General features: G+C 43.4%; 1 protein-coding gene across 4 annotated transcripts in view; it reads right to left on the bottom strand.

The window, feature by feature from the left end:
- Positions 1-20,622, bottom strand: part of Dzank1 (double zinc ribbon and ankyrin repeat domains 1) — a 49,950-nt gene that overhangs the window by 11,018 nt on the left and 18,310 nt on the right. For 2 of the 4 annotated variants that reach the window (XM_055602613.1, XM_055602615.1), the window contains exons 7-17: positions 20,073-20,158; positions 17,674-17,791; positions 16,270-16,383; positions 14,807-14,899; positions 9,604-9,729; positions 8,186-8,350; positions 6,547-6,754; positions 3,182-3,285; positions 1,885-1,959; positions 799-895; positions 264-364 (exon numbers count right to left, since the gene is read on the bottom strand). In XM_055602613.1, the coding sequence (XP_055458588.1) occupies positions 264-364; positions 799-895; positions 1,885-1,959; positions 3,182-3,285; positions 6,547-6,754; positions 8,186-8,350; positions 9,604-9,729; positions 14,807-14,899; positions 16,270-16,383; positions 17,674-17,791; positions 20,073-20,158 (1,287 nt within the window). The remainder of the gene's footprint in view (positions 1-263; positions 365-798; positions 896-1,884; positions 1,960-3,181; positions 3,286-6,546; positions 6,755-8,185; positions 8,351-9,603; positions 9,730-14,806; positions 14,900-16,269; positions 16,384-17,673; positions 17,792-20,072; positions 20,159-20,622) is intronic. The other 2 variants (XM_055602616.1, XM_055602614.1) reach the window with 2 other exon arrangements.

The following is a 20,622-nucleotide window of genomic DNA, read 5'->3' as shown; positions in this document are numbered from 1 at the left end:
TTCATCTAGTAAGTGATTAGAAAATGAAGGATCATCAGGTATTTAGACAAACCAAACCAAATACAAGACAGACAAAGATGAACACTCTGACCTGACCCCAGAAAAAACAGAGATCATCCAGGAAATTGAGAAATTTTAAAGGATTCTGCCTTCACAAAATAAACAACATTGTTATTTAAAAGGAGGAGAAAATGAGAAAGCATTACAAAATGTCCTCATAAACATGGAAGCAACAGGCTGCAGAACAGCTGAAGTGCACCTACTGTGAGTGGATCTGGGTTTCTGGGGAAGTTTTTGGTCTTGAGAGTCTTCACCTTCTTGACACTTTCAGGGGTGTCTGAGGCGCTCTGGCTATAGGCACTCACTGAAATGAAAAGAGTTGGAGGCCAAAATGACCCTGCCTTATTTCTCATATCAAAGAGGCATGGATGTCATGCCCCTCAAAAGTTACAAGGATAAAATAAATTTTCTAGAAATTTTGTATTAAGCATGCAGGAAGGACCATTGACCACCCCCATCCAGGAAATGGAAAATGAGTAAGAGAGGGAAAAGGAGGGTTTAAAGTGTTTAGGTTAAAAGCACATGTACACCCCTACCAGCTACAGTAAATAAACTTCCCAAGCCCTGTGAAGGACTTTTAAAGTCACACCCCAACTCCAGAGAAGTAAGAGAAACAAACTTCCTGGAACATGCTGAGATTTATGACTTGGCTTCAAATTGTATACAAGTCTCATCAATCCGTGCCCAATCAGTATTCGTGGCTAATTACCAAAAACTCACAGGAAGGGTATAACTCACCCAAGCTGGACCTGCTGCAATACAGCCCATTCCCACCTTCCATGACACTGCTCAGAAAGTGGTCACTAAGATTCACCGACTTGTTGAGGTACAGGTTCTGGCCAACAAAAACATTTCAGGCATCACTAATGATGGGGCTGCCATGTCTCACTGCTGGCCTGCTCTTCAGGAGGGACACGCCACCCACCTATCCAGTCAGGCCACAGGCTGGGAACCTTGTGCACAGCAGGCAAGCACTCTACTCCTAAGCAATATCCCCAAGCTGCTGTCTACTTTTAATTCTGAGGCAGTGTCTCATAAAGTTGCCTCAGATGCCCTGAACACTCCACCGTTTGCCTTGAGATCCTCCTGCCTAAGGGCTCAGAGTGGTTTATTTTGTATAAAACAAATAAGTCAAGGTGAACATCAGTCTTTTTTTTTTGTCAGTCTTTTTCCAAGTCTGTTGTATCCCAGACACAGAATCATTTCAGTGAGATTTCAGTGATAGGGCAAGTGTGGGTGGCAACTCCTGTTCCCACCATAACCTTCTGTGCTGGACAGTGGACCTCTTCTACAGTCAGGACAAGTATTTATACAATCCTGTGGAATTCCATGTGAAAGTCATGTGTGGTGGTTTGAAAGAAAATGGCCCCAATAGGACAGGGAGGGGTACTACAAGGAGGTGTGGCCTTGCTGGAGAAGGTATGGTCTTGTTGGAGGAAGTAGTCACTGGGGGCGGGCTTTAAGGTCTCAGATGCCTAAGCCATGTCCGGTGTGGCAGTCACTTCCTGTTGCCTATCTATGCAGATTCAGAACTCTCAGCTCATTCTCCAGCACCATGTCTGCCTGTGTGCCACCATGACCCCCAGTCAGGACAATAATGGACTAAGCCTCTGAAATATAAGCCAGCCCCTATTAAGTGTTTTCCTTGGCAAGAGTTGCTGTGGTCAGGGTGTGTCCACAGCAACAGAACCCTAACTAAGACACCACATTTCATACTATTTGAAACTCTCCTTTCCAGTCATTGCACAAAAGCATCTCTGTGAACTGTAAGCCATAATTGACAAGGTCAGTCAGTTCACAAGAAACTTCTAAAGGGTTACGCACCTTGTTGGAGACTTGAATGTAGTTCAGCCGGATGCTAACTTCATAGCCATCTTCATGGACAGTAGCAGAGATAAGCTTTTAAAATAAATGCAAAAAACATTTTCAATTGTGGTGCGAGACTCAATCCCTAGGAATTCTGAGATAGCAACTCTATATTTAATAAAATGTTTATAACAAAAGAAGCTTAGAGTAGAGAAACAAAGGGAGAAAGCTAGATGAAACAGAGAGCAAAACAGGAGACCCCAAACTAACTGATCTATAATCCTAATTATTAATGAACTAAATACTTCAATCAAAGCCAGAGACTCTCAGACTAAATAAGGAAACAAGATCCAAATTTGTATTTTCTTCAAGAGACTTCCTTCAGACAACCATATGGCTTCATCGTTACTTTTGAAAAAGTGCCGTGGTGAGTGGGTGCTGAGGCAGAGGCATTCACTAAAGGAGCTCACAGTGGGCGGCTTTCTCCGTAAGTTGTGAGACAAGTGTAAACAGGGCTATCAAATGTTTCTGAGAATCAGATGGTAATTTTTTTTAGGTCTTGTGGGTCATAAATTCTCTATTGCAAATGCTTAGCCACAGTTAACATTTTCTTCTTATATTATTCCATCTCACATATAAATCACACTGTATTAAATGTATGGGTTTGACAGTTGCATCTATCCTTCTCTGATCCAATAACCTTTTATTTGTGACGCTAGACATTTGTTTACAGTTGTCCCAGAGGGTATAGTTTGCTGAACTCCAAATCAGGACAAAGAATATATAAGCTATCAAAGTAGTTCATCAAAGGAAGCTGAGAAGTACTTGAAAACAAGATGGGTTCAGTTTTGGATGGTTTTGTGACAGAGGAGCTGATGGTCTGATTTGAAAGGGTCCCTTCTAGCTTGTGGTGAACAGAAAATGTTCTCCCATTGAACTGTCTCTTATTAATGATTTTAGGCCAAAGAAAAGGCATATGGCTTCTAATACACAGGCTTGTTTTAATGTGTATGCTCCAAACACAGCAGTGCTGTTTGGGGTAGCTTGCCAGCATCTCTGGGCCTCACTTATATTAGTTTTCAAATAAGACTTCCTATGACTAGCCACAGAATTAAAAACAAAAAAACACAACACAAAAGAAAACAACTTAAATTTTGTGCTGTTAAAACCCCACCACTTTATTGTGTTCATGTCCATTTCTCAAAGGAGACAGGACAAGGGTGGACAGAAGAAAAGGAAGGGAAGGCACAATTAACAAGGTCTGAGGGAGGCCTGATCACAGAGCTGCTCAGAGTGAACGCCTCCTCTCACCCACCTTTCCCATCCTGGGTTCTGCAATCAATGCCCGGAAGTCAGGGTTGTTCTGAGCATAGGACCTGAGGTGAGCAGAGATGTGGTCCAACTGCTTTCTCCAGTAGCCTAAAAGAGGAGAGAAACCCAAACATGGATAATTCTTCCACATTTAAGAAGATTTGAGTGTGAACACACATTCCTGGACATGTTATTTTCCTTGGCCAACTGGATGGTTTTTCCTTATAGAAGCTCAAGTATGCACTAAAGTGAGTTCCTGCTATTGCATGATTATCACAGATCACTGCATTTTAAAAGAATATGCATGGACTGCTGCATGTGAAGCCTTTTCTTCTTATGTTATCCCCTCTCACATATAAATCACACTGTCTCAAACATATGGGTTTGACAGCTGTATCTATCTGAATCAACATACAGATCATGTCCACTACTCCAGAAAGTTTCCTGTGCCCTTTCTGGTCTTTATAGGATTTTGAATGCATTTACATTAGAAATTAGAGTGATTTTGTGAACCAAGGCATTTGGTTTCTCATGTGAGGGAGAAAGACGGAGTGGCTCCCACCTTTCTGCCCATGTTGAAGGCCCTCATCATGGAGAGGCAGATTGGTGCAGGATCTCAGCTAAGATGGAAGAAGCAGTAGGCACTGATAGGATGGTTTAGCCCTTGTTTGCTCCTTACTCTCTGGGCACGTGAATGGCTGTCTTTGTGGTTCCACAGTAGCCCTGGCTCCTCCAGGAGCTTCTCCTGCATTCAGGAGCACATGGTGAATCTTTAATTGGTGCTGGCTTTCTGGGGAGCACACTGACCTTCATCCTTCTTAAGGCTTTCTGGGGAGCACACTGACCTTCATCCTTAAGGCTTTCTGGGGAGCACACTGACCTTCATCCTTCTTAAGGCTTAAGGCCAGAACTATCGGGTCAGCTCTCCTGTCATGTTCCACTGTCCAGCAAGGGACCAGGCCATCTAGATTCCAAGAGAAAGGAACCAGCTTCTTTCTTGAGGACAGCAGAGATGTTAGGAATCATTCTGGAAATGGCTGTTGACAGTCTCCCTGAAAACTAATGCTGCACTGAAGTCTGTAGAGCCAATCAGACTGTGGCTGTGATCTAGCAGGGAAACTTGGGAAACAAGAGTAGAGCTGGGAGACCTCTATCTGAGTAGCCTAAGAGTTTGGTGCTCCCTTTCTCCAGAGAAACTGGTTTGAAAAGCAATAATATGTCCGAGAGGTTGCTCAGTGGTTAGAGCACTTGCTCCTGCAGAGGACCCGGGTTTGATTTCCAGCATTCATATGGTAGCTCACAATCATCTCTAACTCCAGTCTCAGGGGACCCAATGCCCTCTTCTGACCTCCATGGGCAGGACGAAGCACACACGTAATCAGTAAGTAAAGTAGTCAATGACGAAAATGAAGCTCAGAATAGTTAGGTGGGCCGAGGCTTAACCACAATCCCCACGCTCCCACATCTCTCTTGTCTACTATGATGGAAACACCACTCCAGGCACGCACAGTCAGAAACACAGTCCTGTCCATCTTGGTTCTAAGTTCATCTTTAGTATCTTCTCAGAACAAATGGGATTTCCTTATTTCTCATCCTGCCCCAACTGCCTATTGCACAGCCTAAGTTCTTGGCAAGTGTGGTCAAAGGGGCTTCTCCTTCTTCCTGTCCAGTCATTACACATACTGTGGAGGCAATACCCTGAGCTATTGTTGATAGTGGGTACCCAGATCACCTGGTCTTGGCTCACTTGAAAAAGGTCCTTTCTGAGAGAGATAAATACAGACTATTTTACACGATTGCTGTGTTCCCTAGGATAAATTCTGAGAACAATGTACCATTGTCCATGCCCAGACAGATTTCTGCCCAGTGGGGAAGAAGTTGCCAGAAAGCTCAGAAGCTCTTCCCAAAGGAACTGACTTTATTGTAACAGAGTGTGGAAAAGTTCAAGCTCAGAACAATGCAGGCAATGATAAAAGGTAATTATAAGGGTTTGGGTATTTAGCTCAGTGGCAGAATGCTTGCCTAGCATGCACAAGGCCCTGAGTTCAATACCAGCACCCAAAGAAGGAAATGGGGCCAAGTACAATGCCGATAAATTCACTACTATAAGAGCTAACTCCTAGCTAACTCCTGGCCACGTTAAACAGAACCAGGATAATGACTAACAATAACTATTAGCTAATAAGAGCCCTTCTGAAATCAGAAAATTATTCAAATATTGTGCATGAGAATGCTGCTGTAAAAAAATCCCATATTTAATTAGATCAGTCTGTGAAAGGATTGATGGCCTAGAACACGGCTCAAAACAATAGAGCAATGAACTAACAGTAGGTGAAGCTCAATGTCTGGGAGTGGTCAGAGGAGGAGGCAGGGAGCCTTGCCAAACCCACAAACCCACATCTTCCTGGGATGATGGAGTGCAGGCTAAGGGTGTACTCCCCAAAGAGCAGTGCCACAGGCTTCACACAGCACAGTGAATTGAAGTTCATTAGGGAGACCGAGCTAGCTGCTCAACAGATAAATGTGTAAATCACAGTGACAAGCCAGGAGGGGAAACTAGCCCAGAGTTGAAATAATCAATTATTTAAAACCTCTAGTTCCAACAAAAAAATATGAAATGTGAAAAGGAAGAGTAAAGTTCAACTAGAACATAAGAACAAAAAGCAGGTGAGAAAAGCTGCCTGTGATAGCAACTGCATGTTGGGGCTCTAACAAAACTTCAAAGTAGCCATTATAAACATGTGCAAGGTATTAGGACCTGTAGATGGCCCCTCTCTCCCAGAAATAAAGCCCTGCAGCCCCCCCCCCCCCCCCCCCCCCCCCCAAAAAAACCCCCGCCCCCCCCCCCCCCCCCGCCCCATCATCCAGAAGAGGCAAGGCCACAGCTAGGCAGGTCAGTGGCTGACAGGCACTCTGGCATTGGGAGAAGGGGTACAGGAGAAGGGATGTGGGAAGTGACCATCTGAGAAGCACAAGCCTACTCCTGGGGTGCTGACCGTGTTCTGGAGACAGTGATGGTGGCTGGGTGACATCATTAACGTGCTTGATGTCATTCAATTGCACACTTAAACAGAGTTAAAGTGTTGAGCTTCACGCACTAAAAAGCCATAATGGCAGGTGGTTATGATGCTAGCCTGTCCACCCAGAAGGAACCCACATCAGCCACGAGGCTGACTAGACAGCAGACTGGGAGTTAAAGTATTGGAGTAGTAAAAGTTTAAGAAAAAGCTACTGTTCTTACAAAGAAAATGACCTGAACAAAGAAAAAGGAACACACTTCCAGTCCATGAAAATAAATGTAGAAGGAGAGGAGATGGGAGGTTCTTTCAGAGACAGGGTTTCCTCCTACCAGACGCACATGCCCCTCACCTCTTCCAGGGCTGACAGCCGTGAGGACCGGCCGGTGCTCGCTCATCTTCTCCTGTCTCTGCCTGTGAGAAGCCGCCTCCAGCTCCTTCTTGGCCAGGAGCTTGCCAGATGGGTAGAACAGGCCAGAGGTCTGTGTGCCCATTTCCTTTTTAGACCCAAGAGCAGATGTTGGCAAAGAGACATTTAGGGCCTGCCAGGCAGGTCGGGGCTATGAGCAATGAATAATACACTTAGAGATTAGAATATAATTTGATTAACCCCATCTCCATTCACAGGATGCAATTTAAATCAGAATAAAAACACCTAAAAACTTTCTTTGAACTAAAATTTTTTTTTTTTTAGGGGGAGGGTGTTCTCCCTGCCTTTGCCTCATCCTCCTGCTTTTGACTTTCCCAGCAATTCTTAGCTTGATCCATGAAGGTGGCCCCCTCCTCTTGGCCACTGAATTGTCCCCAATTCAGGCAATTACTGATAGGCAGGAGGACATCTACCCTCTCAGCTCTATAGTTCAATGGAACCGTCTTCACTGTGCAGCCACATTTGTCGGCTGAAAAGAAGCTTCTTGGACAGACCTAAGAAAACCACCATGGAAGGCCGTGTAGGCTGTCTGATGCCACTGCATCTAAAGTGGCGCCATTCACACAGCAGACACTGTGTGCTTGCATATTTATTAGGATACATTTCCTGACAGAGAGAAGGAAGTGTCTAAGAAAATATATACACTACAAACAAATGTTAATGGATGCCAGGCAGTCTAAGAAAAGAACACCTCTGTCCACTTAACCTATGTGTGAATGGGCTCTGGTGGCCCCCCAAGTCTGACTCTAAGTTTCTATGGCATGTGTCCCCCACAAAGGGGTGCTGGGCGCTAACTGCATGCACAGTCTCTCTAGTGACTATCTGTCTTCAGTTCCTATCAGTAAAGAGAGGCGGTGACAGCTGAAGGGCTGAGCAGTTTCGAGAATCCGTGAAAGCCAGCAGGAAAACAGTCGGCCCTGTGTGTGTGCTCCTGAATGGCAAGCCAGGGGTTACTGACAGGGAGAAATCTCACACAAGTGATGTAAATTTCTTTTTCTTTTCTTTCAGATTTTCGAGAAAGGGTTTCTCTGTATAGCCCTGGCTGTCCTGGACTTGCTTGGCAGACCAGGCTGGCCTCAAACTCACAGAGATCTGCCTGCCTCTGCCTCTGCTGGGATTAAAGGTGTGAGGCACTACACCTGTCTTTTTTGATGCTAGTTTTCTAAAACACAGCAGAGCAGGGAGGATGTTCTTGGGATGCTACTGGGAAACCCGAGAGAGGTTCACTCCGCCCATGCAGAGAAAGTTACTCCTCTCCTGGGGTACATCCCGCCTCACAGATGCTGTTAGACCGAATCTCCCTCAGAACAATGCAATTTTAGTTTCTTGATTTTTTTTTTTTGAGAGAAGGTTTTACTTTTTACCCTAGGCCAGATTTGAACTTGCATAAATATATGATTTTTGAAGAAATCACGGGGCGTTTAAAACCTAAATTGAATTTGTTGACATACTTAGCTCCAAGTCCATGTGCAGGGCCTACGTATTCTAGTTCCATTGTACTGGACTGCTCCACAGGGCATCGCACATAAAGGCAGAGTTACACTGGAGCAGCAGGTCTTACCTCAGGAAACGGATGAGGGACCCCAGCAACTAGGGCCAAGCTGCTGTTCATCCTAAGTCTTGTAATGGACTTCACATAAATGCCACAGGAGCCACAGAATCGAGCAGAGAGATGATTGCTGGCCCCACACTTTGGGCACACAGAATGCCTAGCAGAAATGCCAAGCTAGAGAACAGAAAATATTTTTATGATTTTAGAGGTGATTTTGTTTTTGTTTTCTTAAGTCAGGGTTTCTCTGTGTAGCCCTGGCTGTCCTAGAACTCGCTCTGTAGACCAGGCTGGCCTCAAACTCAGAGATCTGTCTGCCTCTGCCTCCCAAGTGCTGGGATTAAAGGTGAACACCACCACACACAGGGATTTTAGAGTTTTAATTTGCCCACGTAAACTATTCTCACACCACACGATCTCTACAATCTCTACCCATCAAAATAACATGTTCCTGCCTGCTGACCTAACAGCTCTGTCTCTAGGCTTTCTCCTACTCACAGACAAGCACTTAAAGAAATGTATCCCAGGCTAGTTTTTGTAGTATTATAGGTGCTTAAAAATTAAATCTTAATTTTTTTTTTTTTTTGTGTGTGTGTGTGTGTACTACAGTGCCTGTGTGGAGATCAGGGGAAAGCTTTGGAGAGTTGGTTGTTTCTTTCTGCCATCCACCCATCCTGGCAGTGTCAGTCTGGAGGTAATAATTGGGAACAACCTTAGTTCCCAGCAATGGGGGATATTGCCTAAATAAATCATGACATGTACATATAGAGTTTATACTATAGACAATGGAAGGTGAAGCTATAGGAACACATGAAGAGGAACTAGCAAGGTATATTGCCAGGCGGAAAGAAGGGGTCAGTAAGCTCTATCTCCCTGGGGAGCTGAGAAAACACCTCATATCTCAGGGGAAAGAATGTTTCTATGAAGAGGAGATGTGGGCTAAGGTGAAGGAGATAGCCATTCACACTAAGCTTTTGTTACTCGCATGCAATATCAGATAAACATAAATAATTTGAATGTTTTGATTTAAAAAACAGGCAAACTCCACTCACAAAAGAAATTCCAGTGGTCAATAAATGAGTGGAAAGGTTTAACCTCAAAAAAGTACAAATTGAATGGCAGTGAGAAGAGTTTGTCAGTACCAGCATATGGAACTATTTTGTCTACCTCCAAATTTTTGATGCAGAAACCACAGGAGGTGTCTTCTGCAAGGCTATAGGGAGAGCTTGGCTCTCCAGGGCGTGCAGCACAGAGAGGCTTGGTCTTTTTCGTTGTTATTGTTGTAGTTGTTTCTCTGGCTGCCCTGGAACTGACTCTGTAGACCTGGGTGGCCTCAAACTCACAGAAATCTGCCTGCCTCTGCCTCCCAACGACTGGGATTAGAGCCATGGCCACCACCAGCTGGCAAGGCTCAGTCTTAAAGTACCTACCGTGGCTCCACACCAGTCGCAGAAGGATGCCTCCCAGAGGTTCTGGCAGCCACATCTGGAGCAGGAGATGGTCTCCCCATTCCTAGTGGGCGGATGAGGGACTTGATCTCCATTGCACAGCCACTGCTGAACAAAGCATTGCCAGGCAGAGTCAGAACTATGTTCTCCAGTTCCCATTCCATGCAAAGAAGGGAATAAAGCCTGAACGAAACAACAGAAACTAGAAATATTGCTTTATTATTATTTTTTTTTGGACAAAAGCAGTAAAAGATTTATCTATATTTGTTTGTCTGTTTGTTTGAGACAGGGTCCTCCCTACCTAGTCCTGGCTGTCCTGGAACTTGCTTGTAGACCAGGCTGGCCTCAAATTCAGAGATTTTCCTGACTCTATCTACTAAGCGCTGGGATTAAAGCATGTGCCACTAAGCCTAGCCCATATCACCAATTTTAAGTTCATATTCTTCCCTGGAAATCACAGGAAGTGGATAAAAATGGTGCCTCCAACATCTCCATACTCCCTAACTCATTGGTATCACAGGCTGAGCAAAGCAAATGTTGACTGATAGAACGTTACTGATCAACCAAGCTGAGTCATGTAGGGCTCTGACTGAGACTTAATTTTCTAACCGCCGCCCCAGGGAAATGTTGATTTATTCTCCAGTCTGGACATGGAAATAATAGGGCAAGGAAAGAGCCACTTTTACTCGACATTGCCAGACCACATGTGGGGGCTGGCAAGATGACTCATTAGAGTACACTCTACTCTTTCTGATTATTCTGGTTCAATTCCCAATGCCCATACGGGTAGTTCACAACTTTCTGTAACTCCAGTCCTAGGGGATCTGATACTTTCTTCTGACCTCTGAGCACATGAGACACACAAGTGTCACACAGAAATACATTCAGACAAAACACCTGGGCATTGGCCTGCACCCTCATGTCAACTCGTACAACCTGTGAGATAGGTGTGACCACTTGAGCCCAAATCGACTGACTTTACAGCCTGCTGTCCAGGACTGCGCACTTCCTATTGATCTGACGGTGTGCTCAAAGGTCTGTAGTGGGGTTGGGGTGATCAGTGCCAAGTGAGTATGAAGGAATGCTCAGCATAGTGTTAAGTTCTATGCCTCAAGTTCCTTTCTGGACTTTCTACTAGACGCTGACTTATGCACATGAAATGACACTAATTCTGCATTTCATCCCGTGTGCATGCCTTGTGCCAGAGGAAGTCAGAAAAGGGTACTGGATTCCCTGCCAACTGAAATTACCGATGGTCATGAGCCATCTTGGAACTGAAAACAGGTTGCCTGGAACAATAAATGCTCCTAATTTCGAGCCACTGAATTTAATTTTGACAGAGATTTTGGCAACTTGGGGTTCTAAACACAAAGCTTTCAGATCTTTCATTGAGGATGAAAGTCCAAGCGGACTTTTAAAGCTGCTTTAAAGAAAGAAAAACATCTTCCCCATCATATCAGTCAATGTTGCTAAACAAAGACAAGCCAGGAAGCTATCCAGCTGATCATGCATTGCTACTTTCTGCCATTTCCATAAACACCATCATTCTAATACGTGAATCCTGATAAGCCATTCAGACACAAATGTATTTTTGAAAACATTCAATTTGGGAGTGCTAGAGAGATGTTTTAGCAGCTAAGAGCATTTGTTTGTCTTGCAGAAGGCCAGGGTTTGATTCCCAGCACCCACATGGAGGCTCACAGTCCTCTGTAACTACAGCTTTAGGAGCCATTGACCCCTTCTGGCCTCCGCGGCCATCAGACATGCACACGCTGCACAGACAAGTGCAGGCGAGACACTCACATGAGTAGATAAAACAAATACCTATTTTCAATCGTGCTATTGTTCCCAAACACGTTTGCTGATGATGGAGACAAAAATGAAGACCCATATCATTGGCAGTTACTATAATTGATTTAAAATGTCTTACTTTTGATATAAGAAGTCCAGAAGACAAAAAAAAAAAAAAAAAAAAAAGGAATAGAGGAGGGTGATTTCTCAGACAGGGTCCTGCTCTTATAGTCCAGGACAGCCTCAAGATCACACTCCTCCTGCTTTAGCTTTCTAAGCGCTGGGATTACAGTAGTGCGTCTCCACAGTCAGAGTTGCATGTATCCCATGCTGGCTTCAAATGGAGAATGACCCTGAACTTCAGACCTCCTGCCTCCACCTCCAGATGCTGAGATTATGGGTGCCACTACCCCAAGTTGATGTGGTACTGGGACTCAAACTCAAAAGAGTCCTGGGGATACTCGGCAAGCCTTTACCAAATGAGCTATCCCTAGCCAAAAACTTAAATCTTCTGATGAGAAATTTACTTGAGTCTATGGGAACTCTCACTCCAAGAAGGATTTCCAGGAGTGCCACAATTTTTTACTGTTGTGTTTTTCAACCTCACTATCATTCTCTGAGGTGCTTTGGGAAACAGACAGTGAAATTTCAAGATGAGAGAATGCTATAAAATTTGAACCCACATTACCCAAAAAACAGCTACAAATACAAGATTCCCCCAATTTACAACAGATTTGACGCGTGTGTATTCTGGTTAATTTTGTCAGTCTCATTAGCCTGTTCCCATACTTGGTTCTGAAAATATACCTATGTAAAGAAGAGAGTTTTTAAAACCTATGTAGATTTTCCTTATGTGGCACTGGAGTAAGTGCACAGCTATAAAATCTGCTCTCGCATGAAGGCTCCAGAGAGTGGACAAGTACACACAAGCTAGATGGGAGTTATGCAAATTTAGTTCCAATCTTAGCCTTTGGCCTGGGGCTAAGAACACAGCACACAACACATGCCAAGTGGGAGGCAAAAGGCAGTATTTCTGAATCAAGCACTGTTTTTGCCCTTACTTTTCTCAAACTTTTTAAGGCAGGGGTTATAACATCCTCCCAAGATGTGCAGTGTGTAAGTACAGAGTATGAATACCTATAATAGGAAGGATGAGGCCAGGGGAAATCTGACCTACCTAACAGCATACTTTCACAACCACTTTAATGTGCCTACCAAAACACACGACACAAACACTGGATCTGAATCACAGTGGAGGGGCTTCCCCACAGGGGAACATTTAATACATTTTAATTGACAAGAATAATTTATATAGTGGGCCGCAGGTATTGCGCTGATTCCTCTTCCATGGGACCCGGGGTCAGCACGCACATGGCAGCTGACAACTGTCTGTAACTCCAGACCCGGGAATCCACGCCCTCTTCCAGCCCCTGTAGGCACTGCATGCACGTGGTGTGCATGCATTCAGGCAAACACTCAAACACATGAGCATGACATGATGTATTGCGGAATGGTCAACTATTCTACACCACTGATCATATGCGTTACCTCATGTACTTATCCTTTCTTGATGGCACGAACACAACATTCAGTCTCTTAGAAAGTTTCAAAGATATGGTGAGTAACGATGTTCAAGAACACAGGTAGGAAGAACTCACTGGTCATCATGATGTACAGTAGAGCTCTCAAATGTTTCCTCAGAAGCATAATGTATCTTTCAACAACTTCTCCCCAAACCACTGTCTGATAGTCTCTGTGCTTTGTTTGTTTTTAGTTTGTTTTTTGATGTTTTCACACCCTGCATGTATGTGAGATCATTGACTATCAGACTCTGTGCCCGGCTTATTTCACACTGAACATAATGTCTCCATGTGAACATAATGTCTCCATACAGGTGAAAGGATGTCTTTCTTTTTAAAGGCTGAACGGTATTCTAGCCAGTATGCATACCACGTTTTCCCTACCTGTTCTCTTGCTGACAAACCAGGTTGATGCTGTGCTGGGCCTCTTGTGAACTGCAATGATCGGGACCCAGCTGTCTCTCTGACATACTGATATATCCTCTTTGGATATATCCAGTAGTGAGACTGCTGGATCACACGATGATATATTTTTAATGTTTAGAGGTATCTCCAGACTGTTTTCCTTTTGTTTCTATTCATTTCCATTTCCATCAATAGTGTATAAGGGTTCTTCTTATTCAACAGACTCACCAGCATATGCTACTTTTGTCGTTTTGATAACAGCTGGAGTGAGGCACTGCCTCATTGTAAAGTTATTTTATTTGTGTGTGTGTGTGTGTGTGTGTGTGTATGCATGACTGTGTGTGCACTTAGGCTTACCACAGAGGACAACTTTTGGGAGTTGCTTTTGTCCCTCCACTCTGAATTCTGGGATCAAACTTTAAAGTCGATGATCTGAAGTTTTTATTTCAGGAAGTTAGAAAGGGGCTGGAGATCTGGCTCAGCAGGTAAGGTGCTTGCTGTGAAGCCTGACAACCAGAACCCACATGGTAGAAGGAAAAAATTGATTCCTCTGGGTTTCATGTGCACGTGTGCACACATACTAAATAGAAAATATGAAGATGAAGAAGAGGAGGAGGAGGAGAAGGAAGGGAAAGGCCAAGCATGGTGGCATACACCTTTATCCCACTAATCAAGAAGCAGATGCAGGTAGATGTTAGCCTGGTCAACATAGTGAGTTCCAGGACAGCCAGGATTACATAGTGAGAACCTATATAAAAAAATTAAGTAAGTGAACAAATAAACAAAAAGAAATTTAAAAAAAGAGGATCAAACTAAAATCAAATCAAAGAGAAGAAAAGACTAAAAGGCAAAATAAAAACCATGATATAAAATGAGAAGACTGTAAAAAGACCACAGAGTTCACGTATCTCTGGCCTGATGGGAAGAGGGGGACAGGACACCCATACTATCAAGTAAAAGAGAAGTATAAACCATAGACTCTGCAGACAGTAAAGGTGACATCATAAGGTAGCATGTACAAAGTATTTATAAGGTTCAATGTATAATAATACCCGTGTGTTAAAGTGTAATTAATAAAAAATAAATAAAAATTAAAAAAAAGAAAAATAATAATACCCGTGTGGGTGAAAAAAACTGAAATAAGTGGAAAGCTGTCCAGTGTTCAGGTATCAGAAGAATTACCACATATTAAAATGTCTGCAGTGGAGTGCAGAGGATAATTTTCGGAGTCAGTTCTCTACTCTCACTGTGAAGTCCATGGGACTCAGGCTGCCAAGCTTCTGTGGCAAGTACTTGCACCCGCTGGGCCATCTTGCGGCCCTCCCACTGCACATCTTACTTCTCAACTAACATCAACACCGAGCACCCAGAGGCCACAAAGATAGGACATTCACATGCAATCCACTCACCTCGTGTGTTGCAGGCAGAGGCCCCTCGCAGGTGACACAGTATCTCAGATGAGCAGGGTTCCCAGTGCCACAGGTGCGGCAGATCACCTTCTCCTTGACAACAGGAATTACAAACAGAGTGAGCAAAGACAGAGTGAAGGTGCCCCATCATCCTGTTGGCCAGCCACTGGCATTATAGTACCCAGGAAGGAACACCGCATTGGTCTGGGTTACTGCAGTAGCGCCAGACCAATGAACACAGCTTCAAGAGACAGAACTACAAGCAAACAAGGTTTGAGGAAGACAATCTGAAAGTTTACAATGATTGCGTTCCCCTCCCCATGTGGAAAACCTGATAGTTGGCAGGCTCTCTACTTCACGGCCTACAGTGTAAAGAGAAAAAGACTTGAGACCAGCAGAAGCACAGCCTGTGGATTTACAAGACTGTTGGGTCCTGAGACTTTATGCTAATATGAATTAAAGTTTGTTCAGTAGGTTATGACTTAGATAGAAGTGGAAGAAGTATCTGTCAGAAAAAATATTAATGCAACTTCCTAAGTCAATCCACAAGTTAAGATGCAACACAAAAATAGAGATGATAGCACTAGACAGCTATGTGTTAGGAGGGAGGAGATGGCAGCAATGGGACGAACTGGGGGGTGGGGACTGTGACTGTTAATAAGATTAGTACAATTAAGGAGAAACTCCCATTTTGCATCTTTTGCCCTAGAATAATAGGAAAATGCCTACCGGGCAAGACCCCATCCACAGAAGAGTCCAATTTGTAAAATGCAAATTGATTGGAAGTAACTACAACTTGGGTCGGTATTTTACAGGTCCAGCCACCAAGGAGCACAGAGGCCAACAGTGGTGGAGGGCCAGAGTTTATCTGGAGCTGGCAACAGAATTCAGTAGCATCATTCTCAAGATACTGGTTTTACAGCCATGAAAGATGGAATGAGGAGGGGTCATGGAAGCTTGCATCACAGCTTCGGAAGGGCTGTTAAGGCCAGGCAGTGTGCGGCAGGAGCAGTTCCTCTACAAAGAAGCCCTAAGAAGCCACTGCATGAAGCTGGGGAGGTGAAGCATAAGGAGATGCCAGGGCATGACTAGTTCTAACCACTTTTTTTCTACAAAATAGGAAGCCACCATCAGATTGAGCAAACAAAAACATGAAGCCACTTTCAGTGAACAATTTTAAGTCAGTATTGACCACAATTCTGAAGTGTAAATATGTAGGTAAAACATTATCTAAAGTAGCTATATTACATTTAATCCTCAATTTGTGTTGGGAAATATGCATAGGCATCTCTCTTACAGATCCTACAGGCAGGTCTATATTCAGGCCAGGATGGGGTTGTTCACAACACATGACTGGTTGTTACCAGTCATTAGTTCACCCCACCAGATGAAGACAGCACACAGTATTCAGACATTACTTTCAGGGTATCACATTCATGTTTCCACAGAACCACACTCCTTACCTTCAGGTGGAGGCTGGCCTGTGGCCGAAGCTGTGGAGCAAGAGGAGCCTCACACACCACACAGATGGGAGTGTTCATGGGAACCATACTTCCACATTCTGTGCACAGGCCCATCTGCTCAAAGGAAAAGGTCAGGTTTGCCTTGGGAAGTAAAAGCTGACATGACTTAGTTCCTAAGGTTGGTTTTGCTTGGGAGACATTTAAAATGATTACCTTTCCTATTGTTTTATGTCCGTTAAGAATAAAAGCCTGTTTACTCTAGAATATGGCTGTAAGCCAAAGGTGAGCAACAAACCAAAATTTCCAGAAAATGCCCATTTGTCCAAGAGCACAGTGGTTCTTACAAGCTGCTCTCTTCTGCCCTGCTCTGGGCAGTGGCTCCTCCGGGACAGAGCAGGCTGAGAACAGCAGCCCTTCTGCGGCTGCTACTGTGCAGGGTCTGCCTCACATTGTCAAGACGACAATCTCGGCGGCAAACGAAAGGACCAGTGGTTCACACAATCAACAGACAGGTGACGAACCCAAGGACTTTTGTTTGTTACTGTTGTTTTTATTATGTTTTGAGTAGACTGTTTTGCTTTTATTATGATTTCTATTTTAGCTTTTGAAAAAAATGGTGTATGTGTGTGTTGGGACAGAGAGGGTTGGGAGTGATATGGGGTCGTGTGCATGCATGAAATTCTGAAAAATATTAAAATGTTGTTCATGTATGTGCAGGTGTGCATGGATGCACAGGTTTGTGTGTGTGGAGGTCAGAGGATGATGTCAGGTGTCATCATCGGGAATGCCGGTCTGTGGGATGGAGTTTCTCACTGGCCTGCGCTCACCGATTATGCTAAGCTGTAGCCCCATGGCTGCCTGTGAGCTAGGAGTTGAACACTGCACTCAGGTCCTCCTGCTTGCAAGTCCAGCAGCACTTGACTGACTGGGACGCTCTCCGGTCCGATGCCAGGATTTTACAGATAACCTAACTGTAATGTTTCAACATGTTCTCAGGGTACCCAAGTATCTACACACCTCAAAGTGCATGTGTAGATGAAAGAAAGCTCAAGATAAGCAAAAGCTTCCAGTCTTAAGTTTCACAGTCTGTCTAGCCACACAAACACCTCCCTGCAAAGCCTTACAAGCTTGAGGTACTTGAGCACAGTTTTGGGCCAACCTTGTCCCATGAAAACAGTAAAACTTCAGTCTGTTTTTCAGTCTGTCTTCCCCAAGGCCATACAAAGGAAACCCTGCTGGAAGAGTGTTCCATTCTCAAGAAGGGTCCAGATAGTAAGAGGTCAACGTGTTCACATTCTTCAGTGAGTGTTTATGTTTGTGGCTCATGTGACGGGGCCTCGGCACAGCTACTCATACAAGTCACATAAACCAGAAACAAATGTTTTCAAACATTGTGCAGCTTGCCTGAGCTCCTTCTGGAGGTGGAAGACGATAGCCAAATATGGGTGGGACAGGAGCGCCACATTCTTGACAGAAGCGAGCAAAAGGATCAGATGGACGGGAAGCCAGACAGTGGGCACACCTACAACAAAACAGGTTTCCACTTATCCAGAAGGGTCTGCACAAACATTTGCATATATCCAGTGGATGGGGGGGGGGGGTGCCTTAGCTCCTGACCCCTCCCCAAGGACTACTGTTAGGGGAGTAGTCCTTTATTTATCAGTGATATACCTATTGAACAGTAGTCCAGGCTTATGCAAGCAACCCTAATTAAATACACACACACATACACATTTCTTCTAAGAGCTTTCATGTCGTGTGCATTCTTGCCTGTGTGTGTGTGTGTATTTCTAAATACTTTCATTAGAACACAGGGATTGTCCAACATAACTTTTTAAAAAGTAAGACCTAACTATATTTTCTTAAAAGAAATCAACATTAAGTAGGGGAACAAAAGTGAATTAAAAGACACAGTATGTCATTAAGATATTAGTAAAGAGGGCAGAAGTGGCTGCTTATTAGTAGAGCAAGTAGATGTCTGAGCAAAGGATGACACCAGGGTTAAAGAAGGTTATTCCATACTGGCATAGGAGTAAACTCAACAACAGGACATACACATTCAAACAACTTCATATTTAATGGTTTTAAAAAGACTATTAAGACTATAGAGTTTCACACTTGGACAGAATGCACTTTGCATTATGAGACAGCCGTGAGCTTTGGGGGCCAGCAGCACGATATTATGATTTGAATCTGCAGTGCCATTCACAGGCTTGTCTTTTCAGTGCTTAGTCCTTTTTCTGTTATTTTGAAGGCTGTGGAGCCTGGCTGGTGGCTCCAGTCTATGTCACCAGACAATAGACTCTGAAGGTCAGTCCATGAATGCCATGAACTCTCTTGGTTGCCATGTTGTGATTAAGCTGAGAGGCTCTTATTGTGTTTCCCAGGCTAACCTGGAACTTGCTATATAGCCCAGGTCAGCCTGGAACTTGCTATAAAAGCCTAGGTTAGGCCAGAACTTGTGATCCTCCTACCTCAGCATCCTTAAGGCATATGACACATGCTCAAGTGTGAAGTTTCTCATAAATATGACAAGCTAAGAATTAAATATAAAAGAGAAACAAGTAAATTGGACTTCATCAAATTGCAGAGCTAAAGATTAGAAAGTATTCGTAAAACACGTATCTGAGAAGAAGAACGTCTGCAACCCTATATAACCACTTTAAATTTCAACAGACTCTTTGCCAAAGATTTATACATGACACATAAGTACATAAAAGATGCCTATTATTAATCTCCAGGGAATTATAAATTAGAATCACAATGATATGCCACTACAAGCGCACGAGACTATCCACAAATATGAAGTGTTGGTAAAGACATAAAAGCTGGAATTCTGCAGCCCTGCTGAGGTGAATGTAGGTGGCACATCCCTTTTGGCCCAGTCATTCTCCTTCAAGACATTCCCTTAAAGGACAAGGAAGCCAAAGCACACGCAGTGACTTGGGTACAGATGTTCACATTAGTCTTCTGTTTGACCTGTTAGCCAAACACGTGGAGGAGCATGTGTCCTCGTAAGTGAATGGGTAAGCAAACTGTGGGTGCCCAGCCAATAGAAGCAGCAATATACAAAATGCTTGGCAGCAAAAGGATGTCAGCAACATGTGCCACTCAGAAAACAATTTGCTGAATCAATGAAGCCTGGGGAATGGGGAAAGAGTACATGCTAATTTATCACCTCACACACAGAATCAGTACACACCTTGCTAGAGTGACAAGAACCAGGGCAATAGTTGACTGCGATTGTAGTGTTAGTTTTATATCCATGTGTCAATTATACTCTTTACAATATGTATTTAGCATCTTTTTTCTTTTAAAAATTTTTCTACTTATAATTTTTGTTTTCTGTGTATGAATGTTTTACCTGCAATACATGCCCATGCCCACAGAGGCCAGAAGTGTGTGTCAGACCCCCTGGAAATGGAGTTATTGACAGCTGTGAGCCACATGTGGATGCTGGGAATTAAAACCAGGTGTCCTGCGAGAGAAGCTAATGCTCTTAACCACTGAGCCATCTCTCCAGTCCTGGCCTCTTTTTCCCAATCATGTGTTTTTAAAACTAAACATTTTCTAGGCATGGTAGATACCAACACTCAGGAGTCTGAAGCAAGAAAATTGTTTCAAGTTTGAGGCCAACCTGGACTGCCTAGCAAGTGCCAGGCCAGGCCTACATGGCAAGTCCCTGTCTCAACAAATTCAATTTCAAAAAGTAGGAATGGGCCAAGACAGTGTTATATTTCATTTTAAATCTCATGGGCCATGTGTAACATTGAAGGATCTAAGACAGAGAAAGTGATACGTACTTGAGGAAGTCTGTCTCCCTCTGGATCCTCATGATCTCCGTGCTTGTCAGACTCTTCCGGCCCGTTATGTGTGCAAAGCCAGGGGACTAAAACCAAGAACACAGACAGACACACGCTCTGTATAATGTGGTAAAGGCTACTGGACAGGAAAAGTCCATTCAAAATACACTTACCAACATTCATGTTTTAAAACAATCATAGGGAAAAGTCTTTGTACCCTGAAATCAACATAAGAATTTCCTAAGTGCTTGCTATTCATGAGCAAATATGTATAGTTTATTTAAAACAAAAGTTTAAAATAAAAGATATCTGAATTTACTATTAGACAGACCATATTTTAGAATTAGAAGACTAAAGTTAGTATCCATTTGTCTTAAAGATATTATTTCTTTAATATAACCCAAAAAGACTCACCTATACAAATAGGTTATTTGAATTAATTTTTGTGTTTGGTTCAGAGAAAGGGTAAAATATATATATATATGTATATATGTATATATGTGTATATATATATATATATATATATATATATATATATATATATATATAT

The sequence above is a fragment of the Psammomys obesus genome, unplaced genomic scaffold, assembly GCF_907164565.1.
Source record: "Psammomys obesus unplaced genomic scaffold, mPsaObe1.curated_primary_1811, whole genome shotgun sequence".
NCBI classification, from domain to species: domain Eukaryota; kingdom Metazoa; phylum Chordata; class Mammalia; order Rodentia; family Muridae; genus Psammomys; species Psammomys obesus.
The sequence above is the reverse complement of the archived record's forward strand: the minus strand, read 5'-3'. Positions and strand labels throughout refer to the sequence as shown.